Source organism: Lissotriton vulgaris, chromosome 4_1 (genome assembly GCF_964263255.1).
Source record: "Lissotriton vulgaris chromosome 4_1, aLisVul1.2, whole genome shotgun sequence".
In the NCBI taxonomy this organism is placed as follows: Eukaryota; Metazoa; Chordata; class Amphibia; order Caudata; family Salamandridae; genus Lissotriton; species Lissotriton vulgaris.
This window is the reverse complement of record NC_141691.1, coordinates 480,240,196-480,267,361: the sequence shown is the minus strand read 5'-3', so window position 1 is coordinate 480,267,361 and position 27,166 is coordinate 480,240,196. Positions and strand designations below refer to the sequence as shown.

The following is a 27,166-nucleotide window of genomic DNA, read 5'->3' as shown; positions in this document are numbered from 1 at the left end:
TGATGTAGGAAAAGACGAACACTCCTGACCTCCAAAGGTGTGCTGCAACCACCGTCATAACTTTTGTGAACTCCCGAGGGGTGCTGGTGAGATCAAAGGGTAGCACAGCTAACTGCAAGTGCTCCTGTCCTGCCACAAACCATAGCGAGTGCAGATTGGATGTCAGGAGATCCACCATCCAGTCTGGAGTTGAGTATTTTGAATTTCTCCTTACGGAGGAAAGCATTGAGAGGGTACAGATCTAGAATGGGTTTAAGACGTTCCCTCATCTTGGGCATCAGAAAGAAGTGGGGATAATAACTACGACCAACTTTGAGAAAAGGCAACCCTTTGCACAAATGTGATTTACTTCTTGCTATAAAATGGAGGGATGGTCATCTGTCAGTTGCTGGGTGGACACTGGAAGGTCCGATGGGGATGAAAGGAAGGGTAAAACATAACCTCTGTGGAAAATCTGCAGAACCAAACTGTCCGACGTGATCACTTGCCAACCTGTATACAATCAGTGGATTCTGCCTCCTGTCAGGTGTCTGTAACCCTGTAATAGTACAATAACTAGGTTTGGTGGGAGGAGGGGTGGTAGACTGGTTAGCATGTTGATCTTGGCCTTTCCCACGAAACTGCTGGGTTCAGTGTAGGGGCAGGACAGGCTGGAAGCAAGGGATGCCTCGGCCAATGCCACTGAAGAAATGGTGGAATTGTTGCAGCTGGAGCGGTTGGGAAGAGAGGCCCGGAGAGCGAGCGGTAGCCCTACTCTCCTTGAGGTGTTCAACGGCTGAGTCAGCCCTGTCCCTAAACAGATGAGTCCCATTAAATTGGATGTCCATCAGGAAGGACTGGATGTTGCCCGTGAGCCCAGTCATCACAGCCATGCATGGAGATGAATGACAACACAGTTGCCAATAACTCACCCAGCAGAGTTCATGGTGTCAAAACCACGAATTGTGAACTTCATGACCATCATAGATTGCCTGAAAAAGGTCGGCAAATGACTTTTGGTAGACCGCAGAGGACTTGTACCACGGAGTCCCATTGGTCATGAACCAAACAGCCTAAAAAAATGGAGGCGTTGATCGATCGCACCCAAACAGGCTGATAAGAAGCGCTTTCCGAAGATCTCAACTCTTTGATTTCCTTTCATGGGGAGGAGTAGGAAAATTGCAGGGGTTGGTCTGGCTGGTGGAAGCTTGCACCACAAGGCTCTCTGGAGAAAAGTGCGGTGACAAAAAGGCTGGGTTGCCTGGGGTGGGGGGATGGCATCTGGCAGTCTGTCTGTTGACTGAAGGGCAGTAGTCAAGTCAAGTCAAGTCAAAACATTTATATAGCGCACTACATACCCAGAGGGTTTCAAGGCGCTTAGGAAGGGGAGGTGGATTATTTGTCAAATATCCACGTTTTAAGCTGCTTTCTGAACGCTAGGTGATTCTGGGTGAGGCGAAGGTAAGCGGGGAGTGAGTTCCATGTTTTGGCAGCCAGGTATGAGAAGGATCTGCCTCCCATGGTGGTCTTGTTGATGCGAGGTACAGTGGCGAAGGCTTGGCTGGAAGAGCGGAGTTGGCGGGAGGGGGTGTAGAAGGATAGTCGAGAGTTGAGGCAATCTGGTCCGATGTCGTAGAGTGATTTGTGTGCGTGGGTAAGCAGACGGAAAGTGATCCTCTTATTGACGGGTAGCCAGTGGAGGTCTTTAAGGTGACCGGAGATGTGTTCGTTGCGTGGGATGTCTAATATGATCCTGGCTGAGGCGTTTTGGATTCGTTGGAGTTTCTTCTGGAGTTTAGCGGTGGTACCTGCGTAGAGGGTGTTTCCGTAGTCCAGTCGGCTCGTGACTAGAGCGTGGGTGACTGTTTTCCTTGTTTCGGGGGGGATCCAGCGAAATGTTTTTCTGAGCATGCGAAGAATGTTAAAGCAGGAAGAGGATACGGCGCTGACTTGTCTGTTCATTGAGAGTGAAGAATCCAGGATGACGCCAAGGTTCCGTGCGTGGTCTGTCGGGATGGGTGCATTTCCGAGGGCTTCCGGCCACCAGGAGTTGTCCCATGCAGAGGGGGATTTACCTAAGATGAGGACTTCTGTTTTGTCTGAGTTCAGTTTCAGACGGCTTTGTTTCATCCATTCGGCGACTTCTTTCATTCCTTCGTGTAGGTTAGTTTTAGCGGTGCTGGGGTCCTTGGTGAGAGATAGGATCAGTTGAGTGTCATCCGCGTAAGAGATGATGTTGAGGTTGTGTTGTCGGGCGATGGCCGCGAGGGGGCTCATGTATACGTTGAAGAGGGTGGGACTGAGTGAGGATCCTTGTGGTACGCCGCAGATGATTTCGGAGGCCTCGGACTTGAATGGTGGGAGGCGGACTCTCTGGGTTCTTCCGGTGAGGAACGAGGTGATCCATTCCAGTGCTTTTCCTTGGATTCCGATGTTTCTGAGGCGTTGTAAAAGGGTGCTGTGGCAGACTGTGTCGAAGGCTGCAGAGAGGTCGAGGAGGATGAGGGCGACTGTGTCTCCATTGTCCAGTAGAGTTCGAATGTCGTCTGTTGCTGCGATAAGGGCGGTCTCAGTGCTGTGTTTGGCTCGGAAGCCAGATTGTGAGGGGTCGAGTGATTTGTTGTCTTCGAGGAAGGCGGCGAGCTGGTTGTTGACAGCTTTCTCGATGACTTTGGCCGGGAATGGAAGAAGCGAGATGGGGCGGTAGTTTTTGAGTTCGGTGGGGTCTGCTGTTGGTTTTTTCAGAAGGGCGGTGAGTTCAGCGTGTTTCCAATCTTCTGGGAAGGTAGCGGAGTTGAAGGAGCAGTTGATGACGTCTCGGAGGTGCGGAGCTATGACGGAGTCTGCTTTGTTGAAGATGTGGTGGGGGCATGGGTCTGTGGGGGATCCAGAGTGGATGGAATTCATCAGGCGGATGGTGTCCTCAGTGGAGATTGGGTTCCAGGCGTTAAGGGTGTTAACGGGGGGAAGATGGTCAGTTGATGGTGGGGTGGGTTGGCTTCCGGGTTGGTTGTCAAAGCTGTTGTGGATGTCAGCAATCTTGTTGTGGAAAAAAGAGGCTAGGGAATCGCAGAGGGTTTGAGAGGGGGTGATGTCGTTGGAGTTGGCCGAGGGGTTGGAAAATTCCTTGACGATGTTGAAAAGTTCCTTGCTGTTGTGGGCGTTGTTGTCAAGTCGATCTTTGAATGCTGTTTTCTTGGCTTTTCGGATCAGTTGGTGGTGAGTACGGATGGCGCTTTTGAAGGCGTCCTTGTTGCTGGTGGATGGGTCTTTTTTCCAGGCCTTTTCAAGGGAGCGGCACAGTTTCTTGGATTTCTTGAGGTCGTCGTTGAGCCATGAAGCCTTCTTGATGCCAAGTTTGTGTTGACGTTTTTTCAGTGGTGCTAAGGTGTCGGCGGTGTTGGATAACCAAAGGGTGAGGTTGGAGGCGGCTTCGTTGGCATTAGAAGAGAGGGCTGGGGAGGTTTGAAGGAGTGATGTGGAGATCTGCTCTGTGGTGATTTTGTTCCAGTTTCTTTGTAGAGTTGGTTGGAGGTGGATGATGGGTTTCGGCTTGTTGTAGGTGAAGTGAACGCAGCTGTGGTCAGTCCAGAGGAGATCCGTAGTGTGGCTGAAGGAGACATGGTTGCTGGAGGTGAAGATGGGGTCGAGAGTGTGACCTGCGATGTGTGTGGGGGAAGTGACCAGTTGTTTAAGTCCGAGGTTGGCGAGGTTGTCTAAGAGGGTGGCGGTGTTGCGGTCGTTGCTCTTTTCAAGGTGGAAGTTGAGGTCTCCCAGAAGGATGTAGTCTTTGGAGGGGAGCGCGTGTGGGGTGATGAAGTCCGTGATGTCTTCACTGAATTTTGCGCGTGGTCCTGGTGGTCTGTAGAGGAGGGTGCCTCTGAGTGTGGTCGTGGGGTCGATGTGGATCTGGAAGTGAAGGTGTTCGGAGTTGGCGAGGTTGGCGTCGGAGCTGGTGGTGATGCGGATGGATTTCTTATGGACGATAGCGATTCCTCCTCCTGTCTGGTCGGTGCGGTCCTTGCGAGTGATCTTATAGTCTTCAGGGATAGCGATGGCGATGTCAGGGGCGGAGGAAGCGTTCATCCATGTTTCCGTTATGAAGGCGACGTCTGGAGAGATGGTGTCTAGTAGGTTCCATAGGTCAATGGCGTGCCTGTGGACCGAGCGGGTGTTGAGAAGGATGCATTCTAGGTGGTTGGGGTCGGGAATCTGTGTTGTGGTCGCAGCGGAGATGTTGTCGGTGCCGCTAAATTTGCAGGAGAGGCAGGAGAACGGTCCATGGGTGCGTCCAGGAGCGGCTTGGACGCAGTTGGGGGAGCGGCCGGGGTTAAGGGCTAGGAGGGTGGCGGCATCATAGGTGACGCGGGGGGGCTGGGCAGCGCGAGGGGCAGGGGGTCTGGCGCTGGGCGCGGTCCAGGCGCGGACGGGCGTAGACGGGCTTACCTTTGGCGCACCTTCGGCGTGTCCGAAGCGCGTGGACGCTGCGCGTGGGGGCATTGGCCATAAATGGATGGTGGAGGGGGCGGAGCGTGGGAGGGTCAGCAGCTGGGAGGCGGTAGCAGGGAGGAGGGGCGGGCCAGGGGACACACAACAAGATGGAGGGTCACAGGGCACCGGGGGCTAAAGGCAAAATATCTTAAGCCAACACAGCGCGAGGCTGAAATAAATAAATGAAACACACCGCAGGCACAATTAATTAAATAATTGCAGCGCGAGGCGGAACGAAAATGGATAAGCACACCACAAGGCACAATTAATTAAAGAAGTGCAGCGCGAGGCGGAACGAAAATGGATAAGCACACCACAAGGCACAATTAATTAAAGAAGTGCAGCGCGAGGCGGAACGGAAATAAATAAACAAATAAACACACCGTAAGGCGGAATTAATTAAATAAATGCAGTTGCAGCTCTGTAGTCTCGGCTCGATCGTCAGCAGGAGCTGGGATCAGGGAGCATGGGGGGAGCGACCGTGCTGGAGGAGGTCCAGGTGATCACAGCGCGTCAGAGGAGGTAGGGAGCACTCTGTTCGTGGGTGGGAGGGGCAGCAGCTGGGAGGCGGTAGCAGGGAGGAGGGGCGGGCCAGGGGACACACAACAAGATGGAGGGTCACAGGGCACCGGGGGCTAAAGGCAAAATATCTTAAGCCAACACAGCGCGAGGCTGAAATAAATAAATGAAACACACCGCAGGCACAATTAATTAAATAATTGCAGCGCGAGGCGGAACGAAAATGGATAAGCACACCACAAGGCACAATTAATTAAAGAAGTGCAGCGCGAGGCGGAACGAAAATGGATAAGCACACCACAAGGCACAATTAATTAAAGAAGTGCAGCGCGAGGCGGAACGGAAATAAATAAACAAATAAACACACCGTAAGGCGGAATTAATTAAATAAATGCAGTTGCAGCTCTGTAGTCTCGGCTCGATCGTCAGCAGGAGCTGGGATCAGGGAGCATGGGGGGAGCGACCGTGCTGGAGGAGGTCCAAGGCATGTCCTAAGCACATAGAGAAGGGCATCCGTCAGGGCCTCGCTAAAAGGGAGATGGGGTTTAGAAGTAATCTGACACCTGTCTCAGTCTTCATTCAGCACGTTAGTTTTCACCTTCATGGTGGAGAGCTGGAAGTCTTGGACGTCTGCTGGCCTACATAGGATGCACATTCTATGGCAGGTGAGAGGGGGACACAGCAGTCTCTCTGGAGATATCTAGCCCACTGGCCTCCTGCAAACCCTCATACCAACTGTCCTTGACAGAGCTGAGTGAACTCATCACCCTGGTCATAGTCTTTGTCAGAATCAGTGCTGAAGAGGTTGGAGCTGGACCGGCATCGGAGAGGACAATCTGAACTGCCACCTCAGGAGATAAGTTCAGCACTGGTGTCAACGTTCCGGGGTTGAACGTTGGTTTGGGCGCTGGGGACAGTGTCAGAACTCGAGCCAAGGAGCGAAGTGGCCAAGAGGGTTCAGCTGGTGCAGTGGGTGAACTGGCAGTAGTGCAGGTGGAGAGTACCTTTGTAGAGATCCAAAGAGCTGAAAGCATATCTGCACGGAACTCTGATCTGGCAGGGCGTGGCTGAAGGCCCCAATAATTCAGGATGTAATGGAACTAGCTTCGGAACGGTCTCGGAAGTCTGCCAATTTAGAGAGCGAGATGGTTGGTGCTGCCCACGCAATTCATCATGGAGTGTAGGTATGGCGCAAAGGAGGAGAACTCCGCTTCAACTTCTTACGCTTACAGGAGGACTTGAAATTCAAGTAATACAAGCCTTCAGAGCGGCTCTGCCAACTCCAAGAACGGGACTGGATTGAGTTGTGGACTAGGAGCAGCTCTGACATTGTCTTCTGGCACTTGGCGACAAAATTTCAACACACGTTCCCAGATGGCCTTTGGGTTCATAGACGTAAAGTCTTCACAAGTCTTGGAGTAGGTGCCTGACCGCAGAGACCACAGGCATACCTGGTGAAGATCTGTCACAGACATCTGTTTGAGACAGTCTTCAGGTTTTACAATAGGTCATCTTAAGGGGTTACATCAAAGGAATACTGAAAATGTTGAGAAAAAACAAAACTAGGTAAGAATCTCTGAGCAACAAGAGAAGCTCTGGATCCAACATCTGGAGGCACAGAAAGAAAGGAACTGACAGTGCACAGGAGTGGTGCTTGTTTAGGCCCGCAAGTTACTTCTGGAGTGGAACAGAGTCAGTGCGGACCCACATGGTGCCACCTTCTGACACAGAGGTACTATGGACAAGTTTCTAGATCCAGTGGGATGCCTCGGAAATATTCAAAAGGTGGGGAATCCAAGGAAAGAAGTCTATCAGAAATTGGCATCTGTCTATTGCAATTGCTCCAGGGTTTAATGCTCGATTTTCATGGTAGAGATATTCCTAAGCACTGCACTGATGGGGATTTTAAAAGGAAATTGTGAAACAACGTGACTGCTAAAAAACTTAAATCCACGGAAAGCAGCTCTGGATCGGTTTCAAAGACTGAGGAAACAAGCATTGGAAATGCAATAGGTCTCGCAGCATTAGAGTTAGTGCTTTTAGAATTGTTTATGGGTTTTTTTTGTAAATCTTTAGCATTTTTGTTTCCTGTAGCCAATGCTAAAGAATTACAAATAAAAAAAGCCATAAACAAATCTAAAAGCTCTAACTCAAATGCTCCGAGACCTATTGCACTGTGTGAGGGTGAGGGGTTGAGGGTGAGTGAGGGTGAGGGTGAGTGAGGGTGAGGGTGAGTGAGGGTGAGGGTGAGTGAGGGTGAGTGTGAGTTAGGGTGAGGGGTTGAGGGTGGGTGAGGGTGAGGGGTTGAGGGTGGGTGAGGGTGAGTGAGGGTGAGGGGTTGAGGGTGAGTGAGAGTGAGTGAGGGTGGGTGAGGGTGAGTGAGGGTGAGGGGTTGAGGTTGAGGTGTTGAGGTTGAGGTGTTGAGGGTGAGTGAGGGTGAGGGCGAGTGAGGTGTTGAGGGTGAGTGAGGGTGAGTGAGGGTGAGGGTGAGGGGTTGAGGGTAGGTGAGGGGCTGAGGGTGAGTGAGGGTGAGGGTGAGTGAGGGTGATGCTGAGGGGTTGAGGGTGAGTGAGGGTGAGTGAGAGTGAGGGTGAGTGAGGGGTTGAGGGTGAAGGGTTGAGGGTAAGTGAGGGTGAGGGTGAGTGAGGGTGAGGGGTTGAGGGTGAGTGAGGGTGAGGGGTGAGGGTGAGTGAGGGTGAGGGGTTGAGGGTGAGTGAGGGTGAGGGGTTGAGGGTGAGTGAGGGTGAGGCGTTGAGGGTGAGTGAGGGTGAGGCGTTGAGGGTGAGTGAGGGTGAGGCGTTGAGGGTGAGTGAGGGTGAGTGTGGGTGAGGATGAGTGAGGGTGAGGGGTTGAGGGTGAGTGAGGGTGAGTGTGGGTGAGAGTGAGTGAGGGTGGGTGAGGGTGAGTGAGGGTGAGGGGTTGAGGGTGAGTGAGGGTGAGGGTGAGTGAGGGTGTGTGAGGATGAGGGGGTGAGGATGTGAAGGCGCGCATCCGTAGACAAAAAACAGAGTAACCTCTTACTCTTCTACCTTAAAGCGCTTTGGGCCTCGTAAAGTGTAAAAGCGCTACAATTGATCCATTAAAGTTATTTATATCCTGGCTCCAGTACCTACAAATACAGGGAGCATGCCCCCTTTAAAACCTTGTATAACACCTTTAAGGGGCACTAAAGCTGTGTAACTATTCACGCCCTGCGCAGTTCCTGGAGCGGGTGTTTAAAGTGACACCTACGCCCCTCACTGAGGTCTGAAGGCGCGCGCGCCTCCTCGGGAGGTTCCCGGGCAGTGAGGCTGGGCTGAGGCGAGCAGCGGGCTGGGGTGTCTGGGGGGGTGGGGGGGGAGTGGGCGCGTGCCGGGGGAGCGGATCTAAATAACCAATTACACCACATCAAATTAGACAGATGCAAAAACGCTGAGCAAATACCCCCACCGGCCAGAGCTGGGAGCGTTTATCGTGCTTATAAATTAAATTATTGATACCAGATTGCAGACGATGCGATTGGACGGAGGGAGGCGGCGAGTCTATCTGGTCCCTGCCCCTCCTCCCGCCACGCTCCGGGGCAGCTGTGGGGGATAATCTCCTTCGAGCCGGAGGCGGGCAAGATGCGCGGTGCTGTCAGGGAAGAATGCGAGCAGCGGGACACGGCGCTGCTGTTTTCGGGGGGTCTAGGGTGAGTGCCACAAACTAGTGATGCTGGGACGCGTCCGACAGTTAGGGTAGTGACGGGACGTGAGGCTGGGCTGAGGCGAGCAGCGGGCTGGGGTGTCTGGGGGGGTGGGGGGGGGGGGGGGGGAGTGGGCGCTTGCCGGGGAGCGGATCTAAATAACCAATTACACCACATCAAATTAGACAGATGCAAAAACGCTGAGCAAATACCCCCACCGGCCAGAGCTGGGAGCGTTTATCGTGCCTATAAATTAAATTATTGATACCAGATTGCAGACGATGCGATTGGACGGAGGGAGGCTGCGAGTCTATCTGGTCCCTGCCCCTCCTCCCGCCACGCTCCGGGGCAGCTGTGGGGGATAATCTCCTTCGAGCCGGAGGCGGGCAAGATGCACGGTGCTGTCAGGGAAGAATGCGAGCAGCGGGACACGGCGCTGCTGTTTTCGGGGGGTCTAGGGTGAGTGCCACAAACTAGTGATGCTGGGACGCGTCCGACAGTTAGGGTAGTGACGGGACTGTATGTGTGTGTGCTTCGGTACTGGGACGTAAGGGGGCGCTGCAGGTCAGGTTGCAAGGCTGGACAACTGCTTGGTGTCCTGGTAATGAAAAAGTAGGGAGTTGTGCAAGTAGGGATTAAGAAGATGCACTGCTTGATCTCAGTGTGAGTACGAGTACAGCGGCAGTACGGCTGCTGCAAGTCTGGATTGGGCTGCACTGGGTGCTTGCACTGTGAGTACAGGTACAGGACAGCAGGGCTGCTGCAAGTCTGGACTGTGGTGCACTGGGGGCTTGCACTGTGAGTACAAGTACAGCGACAGCACGGATGCTGCAAGTCTGGATTGCTCTCCTGAAGCTGGCTGCCTGATGGAGTGGAGAGCGGGCGGGCAGAGAGAGTGAGGGGGCAGGGCGGGGGTGTGGGAGGAGTGCGGCTGGCTGCCTGATAGAGTGGAGAGCGGGCGGGCAGAGAGAGTGAGGGGGCGGAGCGGGGGTGTGGGAGGAGTGCGGGAACAGACGGGAGGGGAGGAGAGTAGGAGGAGGAGTAGGGGAGGCACGGCCTAGCGGCCGTGCAATCAAGAAGTGAGGGGGCGGGAGAGTAGGCAAGGGAGGCGGCTGGGGCATGTGCACGCGCTTTTAAGCTCAATGCGCATGCGCATTGAGCTTAAAAGTCACGGGCACTGCAAGGAATCGCCACGATTCCTTGCAAGTTGGGATAAAGAGTGGATAAGTCCCAATACTCTCGCTTGCTCGATGCGCATGCGCATCGACAGGCGAGACCTAAAAAAGGAACTGATATTAGTGCATTGGGGTGGAAGCTATATGGCTCCAGTGATGTCATTCTGCCATAGCTTCTGCAGCAGAGATAAAGCCAGCACCCCATACCAGCACAGGAGGGATATGTAAAGCTTTCAGGTCCAGTGTGCCACCTACATCTAATCAAAAGGCGAGAATTTGCAAGCAGAAGTATCCATCAGAAACACAACACTTATAGCTTGAACAGAACCCATGGGTTTGCCTCTCCATTTAACTCACATAATCAAAACATTAATTCAAAACAGGATTTAGGAAATTCTTACCTTAATTAAGCTTAGCGACAAGGTTTTAGGTTGCTTAAATCCCTATGACAAAAAAATATTAAAATTCATATTATTATCGATAATTGTCTTAGACAAGCATTTGAGGACTAATACATTCGTGAAATCTGAAAGTGAAGAATACCAGTAGAACAACGATCCCTTCTACCCTTACACATCCGATGTGGGCACGGATAATAGAATTGTGAGATGGTCAGGTTTTAAAGCAAGGGTATCTTTTTGTATAAACATTGTTTGAAGAGACGGACAATAAATGTGAGCACAAAAGCTACTGTGTGCAGACAGAACACAACAGGTAGTGTAAAAAAACCTGAAAACTGTCAAAAGCTCTATTAAACATAGCACGTAGCAACATTTCACGTTCAATCCTTGGTGCACATTTCTAAACGTAAATACTATGAGCAACACATGCTGACCGAAAATTTTGTAAACTTCACAAATGGTGTGTCTGGCGGAGGCAAAAAACTCGACTAATTTACTGATACTCCAGTCATCAGTGGGAATGACAGCATCGGTGCATGATACTACATCTCGCCTCACTACCTCCAAGTGCTGCTACCAATTGAGAGGCCGTGAACGTTCCAATGGAAATACAATAAGGGGGTAGTGTGTCGAGACCAGATTAACTTTTTTATTGTAGATTACAAAAAACATAGGAGCACAAACATTTAGTAAGAAAAGGACATACAATAAATAAAAATAGGTCCCACCAGCTATACTGCGTTCATTTTTACTCTACAAGTGTATTAATAGGACAGAAAGAGACGGGTCTCCACAACCTTATACAATATTTCCGCTTATGCTGGATCTCCATGATGGCTAGTTTCATTGTTAAATGTATTCCAACAGTGGTAAATACGAGAAGACTCTTGGACTAACCAGCCCTTGGCTATACCTAAACGCTCAATTAAGAAAGTTAACAGAAAAATAGCCTTCACCTTGAGTAATGAGTGATCACCTATACCCAACATTCGGATCTTAGCCAAAGGAGTACATTAAAGCCCAGTTATTATCTTACGTTACATAAAAATCAGGATTTAAAATTGCTCCAGACATAAGTTGCAAACACATTAATCACATCTGCATCCAACTGTCTGCAGCTAACCCAACGAGAATCAACACAGTCCTAACGCATGGAACGTCCTGGGTGAATAGTAGAGGTCATGTATAGTTTTAAAGTGCTGCTGCTTTAAATCGGCAGTATTGTCAAACCTATGTCAATCAATCATAGAATCTGCTGTTGGAGTCTGCATGTAAATGCAATCAAATCATCCTCCAACATAGCAGATATGCTTATAAAGTCCATCTACACTTGGTTTTGACTGATCAGTGAACATTGTTTATTAACAGAAAGAGAAGCGTCTGAATGGCTATCATCCTGGCTGCGTAGGATATAATCCCCAGTTTACAAACATTTAAAAAAAGCAGTGTTTATGGGTGCCATTTTTAACATGCAATAATTCAAAGGTAAGAAATAGCTTTTGCTAGTAAAGGGGACTAAACTGCGGTGATTAAGTACTTCTCCAGACAGAACAGCAGGAATCAAAAATAGTGCTGTGAGATGGAGATCAGCACTATATGGGGATCTTATCTTAAGATTAGGCATTCCGAATTTAAACTAGGTTTCATGAAGCAGCGGCCTGCCGAGTTAAAACAGAACCGTCTTGTGACAGGACAGCTCTAAAAATACATTAGAGCAGCATTTTGGGGGAGATCATTAAATGATAAAAACAATAAATTGTTTGCAGGCATTAGACAATTAAGAAGACCAAAAATCCATCTACCCATGTTTGACCAGAAATACAATTTCAGGTTTGGTGAAACCCAACACCCCCCATTAGCCCGCCAACCCCTGGCCTAATAATAATTTAAATTTAATGAGCGTGGATTGGGTGGCGGGTCTAAAAGGAATTGCTGTGCATAGATTCATTGAACAATCTAAAGGACCCATACATCAGATGTTATCTTTTGGCAGTCATGGGCTTAATGTCAGATCATTCCTCCAACATAGTGGTTGTGTGCCACTACAGGTAAGCTAAAGCAGCTTGGAGGAAACTAAGCAAGGGAGAGGTACAGGATAGTACGCCACCCCGGATGCCCTAGAAGTCATCTACCTCTTCTCCACCCTTTAAAGGACCAAGGTGCCTATTGTGGGGGCGGTGGGCCTTGGCAGAGTTCAGGTTCACCAACTCTCTGAAGTAGCCACTAAAGGGGCAAAACTGTTGAGGGTACAGTCTCACAGGGGTGGAAAGGCCCAAAGAAGTGCTGTGACCTGGCTTTCTGTAAAGCATTCCAACACTAAACCGCCCTTCTCACAACTGAGCGAGATCCATCAAACCTGTCCAATAAAAAGATTTGCATATCACCTGAGAAGCCTGTAGATCTCAGCCAAGCATGTCTCCGAAGCACCACGCTTGTGCCAATTGCTCTGCCCAAGCAGTCAGAAGTGTCCAGCCCATTCTGGATGGTATATTTTTCAACATACTGACCACCCTGAACAGTTTGAGTCAGAGTGGCTCTAAATTCTTTGGGGACAGTCAGAAAGATCTCACCAACCAGCTGGCCTTAACTGATTGGAAGGCCAGGCTGGCTGAGGAAATAATCTGCTTCCCGAATGCCACAATTAGTTTTGACTGGGGGAGTAGTGGAGAATAAGTTGGGCTTCAATCACCTGAACCACCAAACTTTCTAGTGCAGGGTGCTTAATCAAGTGTCAGGGTCACCAAGGGGCGGCTTGTGATGTCTGGAAACCTTACCTTTGCACTCGGGACAGGAACAAGGATTAGACCAGGTGCCTAAAAGTGTCATTTATGGTTTCATGGAATAGAAATATGGGTTCAAATGAAGTTTGTGCAGGTTGCAAAACCTTGGTCAGTACATTAGTTTTGACTTCAATAGCTGGCAGTTGTATATCAAATCCCTCTTGATTTCTGTCTCATTACTATGGCAAAGGGGGCACTCTTCTGTTGATGATTCAGGGGGAGAACATACCACAGGGAATGGGGAAGTGCTTAACCCACTGGCCTTCTGCAAGTCCATGTATAGATTGTCATAGTTTTGAGGAAAATATCCATCATCTCCAATGTCATTTCCAAAGGTGGGTTGCTCTGATCAAAGTCAGAGTCAAAATGTTGTAGAAGTTCTGGGGTGTGACTTCAACGCAAATGCATGGTTCTGTCTGAATTGGATTGCACTAGGGCCAGGTCTGTTAGCACGGGTTCAAGACATGCCCTCAATCAGGCTGAGATGAATTCAACTCGGAGTTGGATAGAAGAACATAAATGGGTCTTACTCCAGCAGCATCAGTGCCAGTGAGCCAAAGAGACCAGTGTGGATTTTGATAGAGGATTGGAAGTTTCCTCTGACTTTGGAGATGAACTCGAGGCATGTTCAGGAGGCACAGACAGCTGACCTGCAGTGGTAACCCAACTGGAGACCTCTGCAGCTCCTTGGAGCCTGAGAGCACACCAAAGGATGCCGGAGGAGTGACAAAATTTGCAACAAAGCATCTCTAAAAATATGTCCAATGGACCTGGAAACACGTGGTGTATCGGAATCAGTTGCAGTATTGGCTCCTCAGCATGGGAGCTGAGTGAGACCGCAAGTCACCCGGACGTCCTTGCAACTTCTTAGGTTGAGAGTGGCCTGTTTGTGCTTCCTCTTAGGCTTCTCTGAAAACTTGGACCATGATGAGGACATATTGCAGGAACAGACTCAAAAGGGGGAACAGCTCTGTGCTTCAACTTCGAGAAGACCTTCTAAAACTTCTTTCAGTGTTCGGCAACATACAACTTTGCGTTCCAGGGTCGCCTTGGAGATGGGCAGCAAACTCAAAAACCAGAGGCATACCTTGTGGGGGATCTGTCTCAGACCTTTAATTGCAACTGTCCCTACGAGGGTTAATCCAAGAACTTTAAGGAACATAGTTCCATGCGTTGTGTAAAACACTTTGCAAAAAAAAACAGAAAAAAAAACTCGACAACTGACGGGGAAAAAGGTGGATGACTGTGGATTGGGTCCAGACCCAAAATTCCTACAGGACCTAAAACGCAAAGTGCCCTTTCCGTCAGACCAGACTGTCAAGGTAGTAGCCTTTCGTGAACGTGTGCACAGACCCATGATGCAGCCTGACAGATGTGCAGAGCAGGGACTCCAGATATTAATTCAGCAGTGGCAGCCTTTGCCATGATTACATGGGCCCTTAGTGCTTCAGGAGGTTGCCTTTTGGCTTCTGTATAGCAGATCTTATTGCAAAGGAATATCCATCAGGATTAGTCCTTTTCTGCACCGTCTAACCTTTCTTTGAACGCCACAAAAAACTGATCATTCACCCAATGGTCTTTGGCACTATGGATGAAAAAGCATCAATCACTTTTGGGTTCCAGCCAATGGAGTCTTCCCCTCCGCTTTGGAGGAGGAGGTGGGCAAAGAACTTTGGGAGGGTGATGGATTGCCCCACAAGAAAAGAATTTTAAAAAAGTATACAAAACCGATCTTGGGTTGCTTGCGTTCAGATTCAGTGAGGACCTGGCCTGGCAGTTCAGGCTGGACTGTCTCTATTGGAGAAAGGTCAAGAGACTGGTTTGCATATGGCTACGTCCAAACTGAGGTGGCATGTTGTGTAAAATAACCATTACCTGTCATGTGGAAAGAGTAATTACTAGTCACTGAAAATAATTCAAGCATTTAACTATCACTTTTTGTATACTTCAGTTCAACAAGGAAATAAGTCACAACTTTCAGGAAAGAAGACAGCCCAGCTCCTCAGCACCAGCTTGTCTTGAAAAAAGTTGGTGTAGGGGAGGTACATGGGCAAGCCTGGAGCTCACTCATGCGACAAGCCAATGTGATCATAATAAGAGACAAGCTTTGTTGTTGTAACAAGCAGCAGTGCACTGGCTTGAAGGGAGTACACATAAGAAATGTCAGAACCAAGTGAATATCCCACTGCGGCATCACAAACTGTTTGGGAGAGAACATGTTTAACACCTTTAAAACACCACATCACAAAAAGCGATTGAAACAAATGCTGCTAGTCTGGCAAGCACAGACAGACTGAAAGGGCCAATAAGGAAAATGCTACTTACCAGTATGCATCTGTTCTTGGAATGTAGAGCTGCAGAGTAGTACACTGTGCATTAGATCGCCACCTGGTGTTGGGCTCGGATGATTGCAGGTTGTTGTCTTCTTTGAAGAAGTCTTTGCTAGTCCTGATAGGTGACTCCTCCCTTGGACAATACTGCGCATGGCATCGGCTCCATCCTCAGATTGTTTTTCGCCATAATGGGAAATGATGGAGTCAGTAGAAGTAAAGAAAAGAAGGATGTTTATGCGTACGCATCTAAGTAAGATGAGAACTGGAACGGACACAAGTCCCGGTGAGGCCGGAGGGCGTGTACTACTCTGCAGCTCTACATGCCAAGAACAGATGCATACTGGTAAATAGCATTTTCCGTTCGAGGCATGAGCTGCAGATAGTACACTGTGCATCGATTGTGCAGCCGTATCCCCTATAGCGGTGGTCACCTGTATCCGTTGCAGTAGTTTGAAAGAGTTCTAAGGACAGCTTGGCCTACAGCAGCTTGCTGCTTGGCTTGCACATCAACACAATAGTGTTTAGTGAAGGTGTGTGGTGTAGACAATGTTGCTGCCTTGCATATGTCCTCTAGTGGTATATTTCCTAAGAAAGCCCTAGAGGCTCCTATTTTGCGAGTGGAGTGCGCTCTAGGAGGAACTGTTAGTGTACGTTTAGCTTTTATATAGCATATTTGTATACACTTTACAATCCACCGTGCAATCCCGCCTTTGGAGTTGGGGTTGCCTTTGTGCGGAGGAGAGAAAGCGACAAACGGTTGTTTAGTTTTTCGAAATGACTTAGTCCTGTCGGTGTAGTAGACTAGAGCTCTATTAACATCTAGGGTGTGTAAAGCCCTTTCTGCTACTGAGTCTGGGTTTTGGAAAAACACAGGTAGCTCGACAGACTGAGGTGAAAAGGAGTGACGACTTTTGGGAGAAATGTTGGATTAGGCCTAAGAACCACTTTGTTGGGATGTATTTGAAAAAACGGTTCTTGTATACTGAAAGCTTGTATTTCACTTACTCTTCGAGAGAGGTGATCGCAACAAGGAAAGCAGTTTTCCATGTTAGGAATTGCAGCTCGCATCTATGTAGGGGCTCGAAAGGGGGTCCCATAAGTCTGGTAAGGACAAGATTCAGGTTCCACACAGGAGAAGGAGGCAACCTGGGTGGGATTAGCCTTTTTAAGCCTTCCATGAACGCTTTAATCACGGGAACTCTGAAGAGAGACAGATGTTGTTTGTTCTGTAAATAAGCTGCAATTGCTGCAAGGTGCAGGCGTATGGAAGAATATGCCAAATTAGATCTTTGTAGATGTAGACAGTAACAAATTATATTCTGGATGGAGGCATCCAGGGAGTCAATTTGATTATGCGTGCAATACATTGCGAATCTCTTCCATTTAGCAGCGTAACAGGCTCTGGTAGTGGGTTTCCTGGCTTCTTCAAAAATGGCCATACAGTCTGGTGGTAGGTTTAAGTAACCAAACTCTAGGTTCTTCATGAGCCAGATCGCTAGATTCAGTTGGTGCGGGTGTGGGTGCCTGATTTCGCCATGGTTCTGTGTTAACAGAGAAGGAGTTAGCCGCAGCTTTTGGTGTGGAACTAGAGAGAGTTCCAACAGCGTGGTGAACCACGGTTGGCGTGCCCACGTGGGAGCTACAAGGATTAGTTTGAGAGACTGTTGTCTGAGCTTGCGCACCACTAATGGAATTAGTGGGAGAGGCGGAAAAGCGTACGCAAATCTGCCTGACCAGGCATTGCCTTCGGACAGTGGGTGCGGAAACCTGGCGGCGAAGGCTGGGTATTTTGTATTTTCGAGGGTGGCAAACAGGTCTATGTGTGGATGACCCCCACTGTTAGAAGAATGGCTGAAGAACTTGTGGATGCAATTCCCATTCGTGAATCTGTTGTGACTGTCGACTCAACAGATCTGCTATCTGATTCTGAACTCCTGGAAGGTGTTCTACTAACAGATGTATGTTTTGAGTAATGGCCCATCTCGAAATACCTTGTGCATGCTGGGACAGTTGCATAGAGTCCCCCCCTGTTTTTTAATGTAGTACATGGCTGTCATATTGTCCGTCCGGATGAGGACAGCCTTGCCTTGCACATGAAGTTGGAAGGACTTGAGTGCTAGGAATATTGCTAGCAGCTCGAGATGGTTGATATGGAGTAGCCGCTGTTGAGAGGTCCATTGACCCGGAGTGGTATGTCGTAGGAGATGAGCTCCCCATCCTGTGCGGGATGAGTCTGTTGTGAGCACTACTTGTGGAACTGGCTCTAGGAACTGCCGCCCCTTTGTAAGGTTTTTGGTGTTCCACCACTGCAGAGAGCGATGTGTGCGGCTGTCCACCAACACCAGGTCTGTTAATTGACCGTGAGCATGGTTCCACTTTCGTGCTAGACACTCTTGTAACGGACGCATTTGAAATCTTGCGTGTGGAACTATGAAGATGCAAGATGCCATCATACATATGAGTTTCATGAACACTCTGGCTGGGAGAGATTGTTGGTGTTGAAAAATAGCAACTACGTTTTGAATGCTCTGTATCCTGGCTGGACTGGGATAAGCTAGAGCTGTAGACGTGTCTATTGTAGCCCCTAGATACTGGTGTACGTGCGAAGGCTCTAGGTGCGACTTGGTGTCGTTTATTGTAAACCCTAGGTTGTGCAGCATTTGGATCGTTTGGTGTGTGTGTGCGCAACGCACTGGCTGGCCGATTTGGCTTTTATGAGCCAATTGTCTAGATAAGGGAAGACATGGATCTGTTGTCTTCTCAGATGTGCTGCTACGACTGCTAGGCACTTCGTGAATACTCTTGGTGCCGTTGTCACTTCAAATGGAAGGACCGTGAACTGATAGTGTTGTCCTTCCAGTACAAACCGTAGGTATTTCCGGTGAGCAGGATGTATAGGGATGTGAAAATAGGCGTCTTTCAGATCTAGTGTAGCAAGGAAGTCTCCCTGTTGCAGCAGTGGAAGCACTTGTTGCAGAGTGATCATATGAAAATGATCTGATTGTATGTAATGGTTGAGGGGCCTGAGGTCTAGAATCGGTCTCAAGGTCCCGTCTTTTTTGGGAATTAGAAAGTACAACAAGTAAACCCCTGTCCCTTGTTCCTGTAAAGGGACTATCTGAATCGCACCCTTCTGTAGAAGGGATAGAACCTCTTGCTGGAGCAGAGCTAGATGATCGGTAGACATTGGATGCTATCTGGGAGGTATGTGTGGAGGGGTTGCTGTAAGTTCTAGGCAGTAGCCATGTTGGATAATCGGTCTTACCCATTTATCTGTTGTAATGGAGTTCCAGACAGGCAGGAACTGTGTCAGTCTGCCCCCTACAGGAGTGGAATGCTGCGGGAGGAGCGCAGGGAAGTCATTGCTTAGGGGCGGAAGAGGCTAGAGTGTTATTACCTCTACCTCTGCCCTTGGTATTATTGCCTCTGTATCCTCCTCGATAGTAACTCTTGGTAGAGGAGGTTTGCGTCTTGAAAGACATGTTAGCGTCTGTTCCAGTTTGTTTAGAGCCGCCTCTGTAAAAGGAGCGAGGAAAGGAGCCTCGAGCTGGGGTAGACTGTAAGGCCCCCTTGTCAGTGTCGGTCTTTTTTCATTTTTTCGAGTGTAGTGTCTACCTCCGGACCAAATAACTGGTTTTGGTTAAAAGGCTGGTTCAAAATGATGGTTTGTACTTCCTGTTTGAACCCCGAAATGCGTAGCCACGCATGTCTCCTAATAACGACACTGGTATAAATAGCCCTAGATGCTGTGTCTGCGGCATCTAGTGCACATTTGATGGAAACGTTAGATATTACCTTGCCTTACTGTATGAGGTCAGGAGCTTGGTCTTTGTACTGATCTGGGAAGTGTTCAAGCAATTTCTCCAAATGGTCGAGTGAGCCCTATCATAACGGGAGAGGAGGGCTTGCGTATTAGCTATGCGCCATATATTGGAAGCCTGCGCAGCTATTCTGTTGCCTGACGCATCAATAATCTTGGATTCTTTGTCTGTCGGGGGTGCTTCACCAGAAGTCTGAGAAATGGCCCGGTTACGTGCGTTGGACAGCACTAATGAGTCTAGTGGTAGGTGTCCTTTAATATAGACTGGGATTTGAGGGTGCAGGTCTAGATTTCTTTTCAATTCTGGGGTTTAAAATTCTGGTACGCACAGGATCTTTAAAGAACTCAATAGCATGCTTAACCACCCCTTTGATCATGGGAAGAATTTGAGCGGATCTCTGAGACTGCTCAAAAGTATCTAAGAGAAAATCTTCCTCAAAGGCCTCAGAATGCATGGGGACACCATGGTATGTAGCAGCTCTGTTGATCAGCTGGCCAAACCCAATAGTATCCTCAGGAGGAGAAGGTTCAAATGGGTATGAGGGTGCCTCAGGAACATCAGGGTCATTTGCAGGGTATGGAAACCCCCACCCAGGCGCAGGTTTTGTATATGGAAAAGTCCATGTGCCCTCACCTTCAGGGTATGTAGTGTCTCCTTCCCTGTCCCCTCCACCTAAATCATATTCATCATCATTCTGCGGTGAATGTGATAATGGAGATTGTATAGGAGAGTTTTGAGGTGAAACATAGGGAAGAGCGGGAGAAGGAGAGACAGGAAAGGAAAAGTGCAGAGGAGAGGTTGCACAGTCCTTGGCAGGAACCATAGGTGTAGGTGGTGTAGCTGCAGGTCTCTTCTTGAGTGGTGTGGCACCAATATGACTGTTCTTCGGGTCGATGAAGATTTTTTTCTGTTGAGGATCTGGTTGAAAAAGGTCCTCTTGAGACGCAACCTCTTTGGCGCTGGTTTTTTCGGTGCCGGCGTAGGTTGTCGAGTGTCTTTAGCCTTAGGAGGTATTAGAGGGTCCAGTGGCTTAGGTTTTGGCACCGAAGGCGTCGATTTTGTCTTGGAAGGCATGTTCGGGGGTTCGGAGGCCTCAGAATCAGTCTTTGTGGTTTTCGGCACCGTGTGCGGCTTCGGTGCCGGTGCGTCTTTTGGTTTCGGTTTTGGGGCCGAAACATGTTTCGGTGTCGGCACTTCTTTCAGTGTCTGAGCCGAAGGGTGTTTTGGCTTCAGTGTCGGCAGAGTCTTGTTCGGTGACGAGGCACCGGAAGTCGGTGGACCTTGTTTCGGAGCCGAGGCACCGGAAGGCGTGGAAGATTTCTTCGGAGTCGAGCCGGAAGGCGGACTTTCGAAGTAGATGATCGGTCTCGACTGGGCCCAGCGGGCGGAGCGCTGACCTTTGCCTTCTGCTTGGACGTATGTGGTGTAGGGGCAGTAGTACTCACGCGCAGACCCGATGGAATGGAGTCGTCTGAGTCATCTGCCTTGGAGACGATCTGGAGATCCGGTGAGTCTTCCTCGGGAATGAGTGGAGGCTCGTCGTCAAAGATGTCTTCCGGCGCTGGGGCTGATCTCATCTCATGTCGACTGGCCCTCCGGTCTCGGATGGTTTTCTTCGAGCGGAAGGAAGCACAGGCTGTGCAGGTCGACTCGTTGTGGTCCGGCGACAGACAGAGGTTACAGACCTCGTGGTGGTCGCTATGTGGAAACTTTGCTTGACATTTCGGGCATTTTCGGAGTGGAGTCCTTTCCATATGGTGTAGGCCGCACGGCGTCGATAGGCCCAGAGGCCCACTTGGATGACCGGAATGGAAACTTTGGCGTCGAAAGGTGCCGCTGTCGATGTCAAAGGCAGGTAGTAATTGTTTTATGAAGTTCTGCGCGTCAAAGTTGCAGAAAAACTGTTTCTGACCGGAGCAGAGAAACTTTCATCCGAACCCAGTGGCGGAAAAAAACAATCTGAGGATTGAGCCGATGCCCATGCGCAGTATTGTCCAAGGGAGGAGTCACCTATCGGGACTAGCAAAGACTTCTTCCAAGAAGACAACAACCTGCAATCATCCGAGCCCAACACCAGGTGGCGATCTAATGCACAGTGTACTATCTACAGCTCATATGCCTCGAACATAACTTTAATTAGTGCCCACTGAAAGGTCTCCCTGGGCTAAAGATAAAACAAATAACAAAATATCTGTCAGCTTGGCTTGTAAAGGGTCTGTTCTGTAGACTCCACACCAGGTCACAAATTTGTCCAATGCAACAGGCGTAAATAGACTTCATGGAAGGGCACATGGCAGCCAGAATGACATCCAAAACTTTGGTCAGCAAGCTGAACAGCTTCAACTGCCCCCACTATCTCCATGAAACGAGGTACAGATTGCAATGGTTCAAGTGGAGAACCCGGACCTGCTGCAGCGACAGAAGATTCATTTGAAGTAGTAGCATGATTGAAGGGAAAACACATACTGCTAACTGATGTCAGAGACAGAATAAATGTATTGTCAATTGCTCACTCTCCAAGGGTTTAGTGAGCATGAGAGTAAACGGCAATTGAATGCATTTTTATAAAAACACTTTTGGAAGCCAACTTTCAAGCCAGTTATTTTTTCTGACCAGGCTAAATTGTTTTAAAAAGTTACATACCAGTTTCATTATTTCATTAAACCTACAGACAACCTTATTGATGACCAGATCAATTTACATTCAAGAATGGACAAATAATTGGTCTCTGGGTCTGTATTTTAAGACGTAAGAAAATCTGTTGACTATGGTTGCGTTTGTAACCCGGATCACGTTCGATGTGCTAGCAACTTTCAAATCCATTGACCCTTCAGTGAACGCAGTGAAATACGGAAGGCCACTGTGTTTTCCTCAGACTTTGGATGTATATTATGCAGGTTCCAGACTTAACCTACAATTCACTATACAATCACTGCAGCCATAGCCTTCATAAATGCAAACAATATTGCTTCTTCTACCCTTGATATCTTGTTGTACGAGTTGCATACCTTTGGTAACGATGTATCTGATAGAGACGATTCTAGCCGCAGATTCCTTCACGTAGAATTACCCCCAGGCGTGAGACTGGATCCGAAAAAAAATTCTGCCACAGCATCCTTGCGCGCCGGGGGACGGCACCAAGTGACTTCGCCCTGACATCAGCGAAGATACACAAGTCCCATCCCGGCGCGCCTAAGTCAGTTTTCTTCGGAGAACTTTTGCGCGCCACAACGCAGTACCTTCACAAACAAAACTGTGAGAATACTGGAGCAGTGTCCGAAAACCCAGCTAAACAGAAGGGAAAGAAACAAATGGTGAGGAACAGCACCATCCAGAATAGTGCCAGGTACATAGGCACCAAGTCATGGAATGAAAGAACAGAGCGCAGCTACCGTATGCAAGCCTGCAGACAAATACAACAGCCTCCCCGGGGGCGGGAAGCATGGGAAAAAATGCGGTGCAGACGAAGAGTTCTGCAACCACCGCCCAGAACAAAGACGGGTTCCAAGGCCAGAATGGAAGAGCAACGACAATTCACCCCCAGACAACACCAGCAGGGAGGATCTCCTAACAAGAATAGAGGGTCGAGATCCAGCCAAGGGATCTCAACCCCAAGGACTGCGAGATTCAGAAGTGCAAGCAACACAAGGAAGCAGAGCACGAGTGAACCCCGTACTGGAGACCAAGGTGCAGGGGCACAGAAGAACCCAGGAATACATAACCCAACCACCAGAAAGGAAGAAATGGAGCAAGAGCAAGGCGAGCATCCCCCTGGGGGGTGTAAGGCAGGGCACTCGCAGAGGACAGCCGTCCTGAGGCAGGTGAGTGCAGAAGACCAAGGTAAGGTCCTCGCAGAACAGGGAGGAAAGGCAGATCATGGATGAATCTGTGGCTAGAATCGTTTCTACCAGATACATTATTACCAAAGGTAAGTAACTCGTACATCTGCTAGAGACTACTAGCCGCAGATTCCTTAACGTAGAATAGATACCCTAGCCATACCCAAGGAGGAGGAGGGTCTGCGATATGACCTCTCCAGCTCGAACAAGCACAAAACCCCCAACAGGGGACCACTCATGGGGACAGGGAAAAACAACCTAGTCCACCTCAACAGGGGAGGAGTCACAGGGCCAAAGCGGAAGAGAACCTCAACATCGAGGAAAACACCTGCCCCAAGGGGATGTGTGAGAACGACAAAAAGGTCATCCAGCCTTCAGCAACAGGAGACAACAAGGCAATACGAAGGAGGCCAGAACACCTCATGCCCAGTTAATGTACCAGGAACCTCCACCGGAAGCCCCAAGGGTACGGGCAACACAGGAGTACCAAGGGAGAAGAGCTACCCACAGACTCCAAGGAGAAGAGGCAGAAGCGCGGCAAAGCCCTCCAGCGGGAAAAGTACCCAGTGCAGTGGGCAGCCGAGCCCGTCATAGTTCAAAGTCAACAGACAAGACAGAACAGCACTTCAGCAATATGGCAGAATAAGAACGTAACCTGACAATGACCCACAGGACAAGAAGCAGGAGCACCAGGGCCCACACCAAGGCCTCCGGCCACTGAACAGAAGAGCAGGTGGGGCAGCCGCTGACAAGCACCACAAAACTAAACGCCCAGACCACATCGGACTTAGAACAAGGGTAGGGCTAGCAAAATGTCCCGAACAACCCCGAAGGGGACCTCTCCGGACAGAACCGATCCACAAAGAAGTGCGATCAGCTACAAGATAAGAGGAGAAAAAAAAGGAGGACGGACCAGACCGTCACATAGGAAAACTATTCCCTCAGAAGACAAAGGACCAGAGCGAACGGCAGGCAAAGGGCAAAACACTGCAGTACAACACCGTAAGACTGCCAAGCCATGCCCTAGTAAGGACCAAAAACCGCACCATCGCAATGCAGCAACACCAGGAGGGACGAGGAACCTTCCAAGCGTAAGACAGGGCTATCTACATGTACCCCATATAGGGTAGGACATGTCCCAAGAAAGCATGGGAACCACTCTCAGTGGAGAAGTGTGGATCACTGGTTAGAAGCGGCAGACCCTGAAGCAGAGATCAGGCCAGGGACCAGGGTTCAATTCCCAACGCAGCAGGGTCTTGGGCTCAATGTCCGCGGACTCGATAATTCTCGCTTCGGCGCCTACTCTAATCATAGGTCCCACGCTGCAACTCTGGGCAATAGCTTGCTTAATCTCCACAACAGCCCCAACAACACTGGGATGCCTGGCTTCACCTTGGGGGTGCCCAGGAGGGGCATCTGATAGGGAGAGCCAGGAAGGGTTCCACAGCGTTATACAGGGCTGGGACGCCCCGTTGCTGGTGCAGCTGTGCACTTTACAAGTATACTACATTTACCTTTACTCTTAGGGAAAAAAATAATTCAGCATCAGAGGACAAAACCATAGACCTGCGTCAGAAACCACAGACGGCTTAGTAATCAGCCAAAAACACCTAGTTACCATGAAGGGGGCTGAACCAGCAGCCAACTGAAGAGAGGGGCCAACCAAGGACCAGAAGGCACAGTAACCCTCACAAAAAGTGTAGCAGCCACTCCAAAACCCAAAAGTAGAAGCAAGTGGGATAACGCCTCCCACCAACACCCAGAGGAACAGCAAAACCACCTACGGAGGAGGAGGAGGAGAAAGGGGAGGAGGCAGAGGGGGGAGGACGGAGCCCCGCAAGAAGACACCGAATGGCGGAGTCTGCATGAGTATTAAACAGCAGTCAAAAGGGAGGTCGACCAGACGCTCTCTAATATTTTCAGGAAAAACAGAATCGCGTAGCCAAGCATGGCGACGGAGAGCCACAGAAAGTGGCCATAGCACGGCCAAGAACATCAGCAACATCCAAAGCTGCATGAAAAATAAATGTGCCAACTCTCTACCATCCAACACATGGCTCCGAAGATCAGCACGGGCACTCATGAGAGACATGAGAAAGATGGGACTTCACAGAATCACACAGGCTGGAAGTAGCCCAGGTAAACGCACAGTGTTAAGCGCCCGTAAAGCCGCACTGGAAGAAGCAAAGACATTATGTCCCCGTGCATCTAACCACCAGGCATCCAGAGACGGAGGAAACACCACCACAGACAAACACCGAAAGGCATTCAGCAGTAGAGCGCCGTGAGTAGAAGGGTGGAAAGAAAGACAGACTGGGTCGTGCGGAGCAGGACAAAGGCGAGGCAGCAGTGCCTGAGGCAACGGATCACCTGTGGCAGGGCGCCTCCAAAAGAGAATTATGGGGTGACGCTTCAAAAAGGAAGGAACAACTCCTGTCCACCAGAGCCCTGGTGGAGAATCTCCAAGAAGTTGTCTCTAGGAAATGGAGTGACAGGTTCACCCATCCTCAGAATACCAGCAGCCATGGAAATAGCCCGAACAAAGGCAATGCTGGCCTCAGTATGGCGCCGCGCAGTGGAAAGTAATTCCTCCGTGGGCGAAGGTTGCAAACTGAGCTGCCCACCCCCAAGCCCAGGGCGGAGAGGCGGTGAAGAAGCCAGCCGTGAGCCACAGAAAGAAGGGTTCACGAATTTAGGCTGTGGGAACGGTGAAGAGCCTTCCCTGGAAGATGCCGGTGAAGAGACAACAACACGGCGCCCTGTCTCTGGGGAAGAACACAGCGACAGATGACAGGACCCTGGAGAAGAAGGGACCTCGGGAAACTAATCCAGAACCGGACGTCGGCGCGGCTCTGTGGAGTCAGCCATCGACGCCTGATCGGCGTCGACCGGCGCTGGAATGGGCTTCTGTGGCGCCGGGCCGACTCCTGCAACGGCGTTTTTTCCAGGTGAATGGGGCAAGGTTGATGCCGGAACGGCGAAGGCACGGCGCCGAATAGGGACCCTCTATGGCGCCCTTGGCCAGGAGAGATGATACTTCTTGGTGGAGAAGTGTCAAATGATCCACCGTCATGAGATCGTAAGAAGGTGGCAATGAGGGAGGGGTAATCTCGAAGGGGATGGAGTACCCCCTTCAGAATATTTGAAGAGCCCACCTGCCCAACGTAATGGATTGTCAGTGGAGGAGGTGATGGCTGATCCTGCCTCCAACTGGCAGTTGATGGGCCTCAAATGTCATACCGGACAGATTGGAGGCTGCAGCAGTGGGGAGGGGAGTGCAAGGGTTGACTGGCCTGCCCACTGGCTCCCTGACCCGCGAGGACATTGGGTCCTACGTCCGCGGCCACAGAGGCTGGGCAGTTTGTGCGACTGTGGCTGGGTTGGACTGGACATGGCTAGGCGCCCCTTCCGTAGCCACGAAAGGGATGAAAGGAAGAATGAGATGGACATGAGGTACTCACAAGGACCAAGGATAAGGTTGTAGCGCGAGAATCCTTGAAGCACTCCAGCGCTGAGTGTCTTGTCGCTGAAAAGGTGAGTGCCGTCAAGGGGCATGTCCATCAAAGAAGACTGGATATGCCCTGAGAAGCCAGAAGTTAACCAGGCATAGCAACTAACAGCTATTGATGTGTCAATCGTTCTGCCCAGTGAGTCAGTGGTGTCCAGTCCACATCGTATGTTGAATTTAAGGTAGCACCTGCGCAACAGTATTCCAGATAGTATGGGAGTAGCGGCCCAAGAGGCATGCCTGTGTTCATGGACCTCAATGCCAAGCTGAGGGAAGAGAATATTTTCTTCCAAAGATGGTCAAGCTTCTTGGATTCCCTATCTTGGGGAGCAGAAGGGAATGCGCCTTTTGATGAAGAGGTTTGGACTACCAAGCCAAGGAGGGGTGTTTGGTCAGGGAGGCTGGGTCGCCCAAAGAGGGCTGTGGCGGCAGGCAATGGTTCTATCTATAGGCGCCCCTGTGCTGGGCTTGGACCAAGTGCCCAGAAGGATGTCCGTGAGGTCTTAATTGAAAGGGAAATGGGGTTCAGAAGAGGAACCCACAGCCTGTAGCACCTCTGTCAGGAGGTTAGTCCCGACATCCATCGTAGGGAGGCAGAGGACCTCAGCTGCCCTCTTCACCACCACAGCATAGGAAACCGCCTCCTCCATAGCCAC

At 49.9% G+C, this 27,166-nt stretch overlaps 1 protein-coding gene across 2 annotated transcripts in view; it reads right to left on the bottom strand.

The window, feature by feature from the left end:
* Positions 1-27,166, bottom strand: part of CENPI (centromere protein I) — a 508,210-nt gene that overhangs the window by 7,086 nt on the left and 473,958 nt on the right. For both annotated transcript variants that reach the window (XM_086964635.1, XM_086964636.1), the window contains exon 20: positions 10,230-10,271. In XM_086964635.1, coding sequence (XP_086820761.1) covers positions 10,230-10,271 — 42 coding nt within the window. The remainder of the gene's footprint in view (positions 1-10,229; positions 10,272-27,166) is intronic.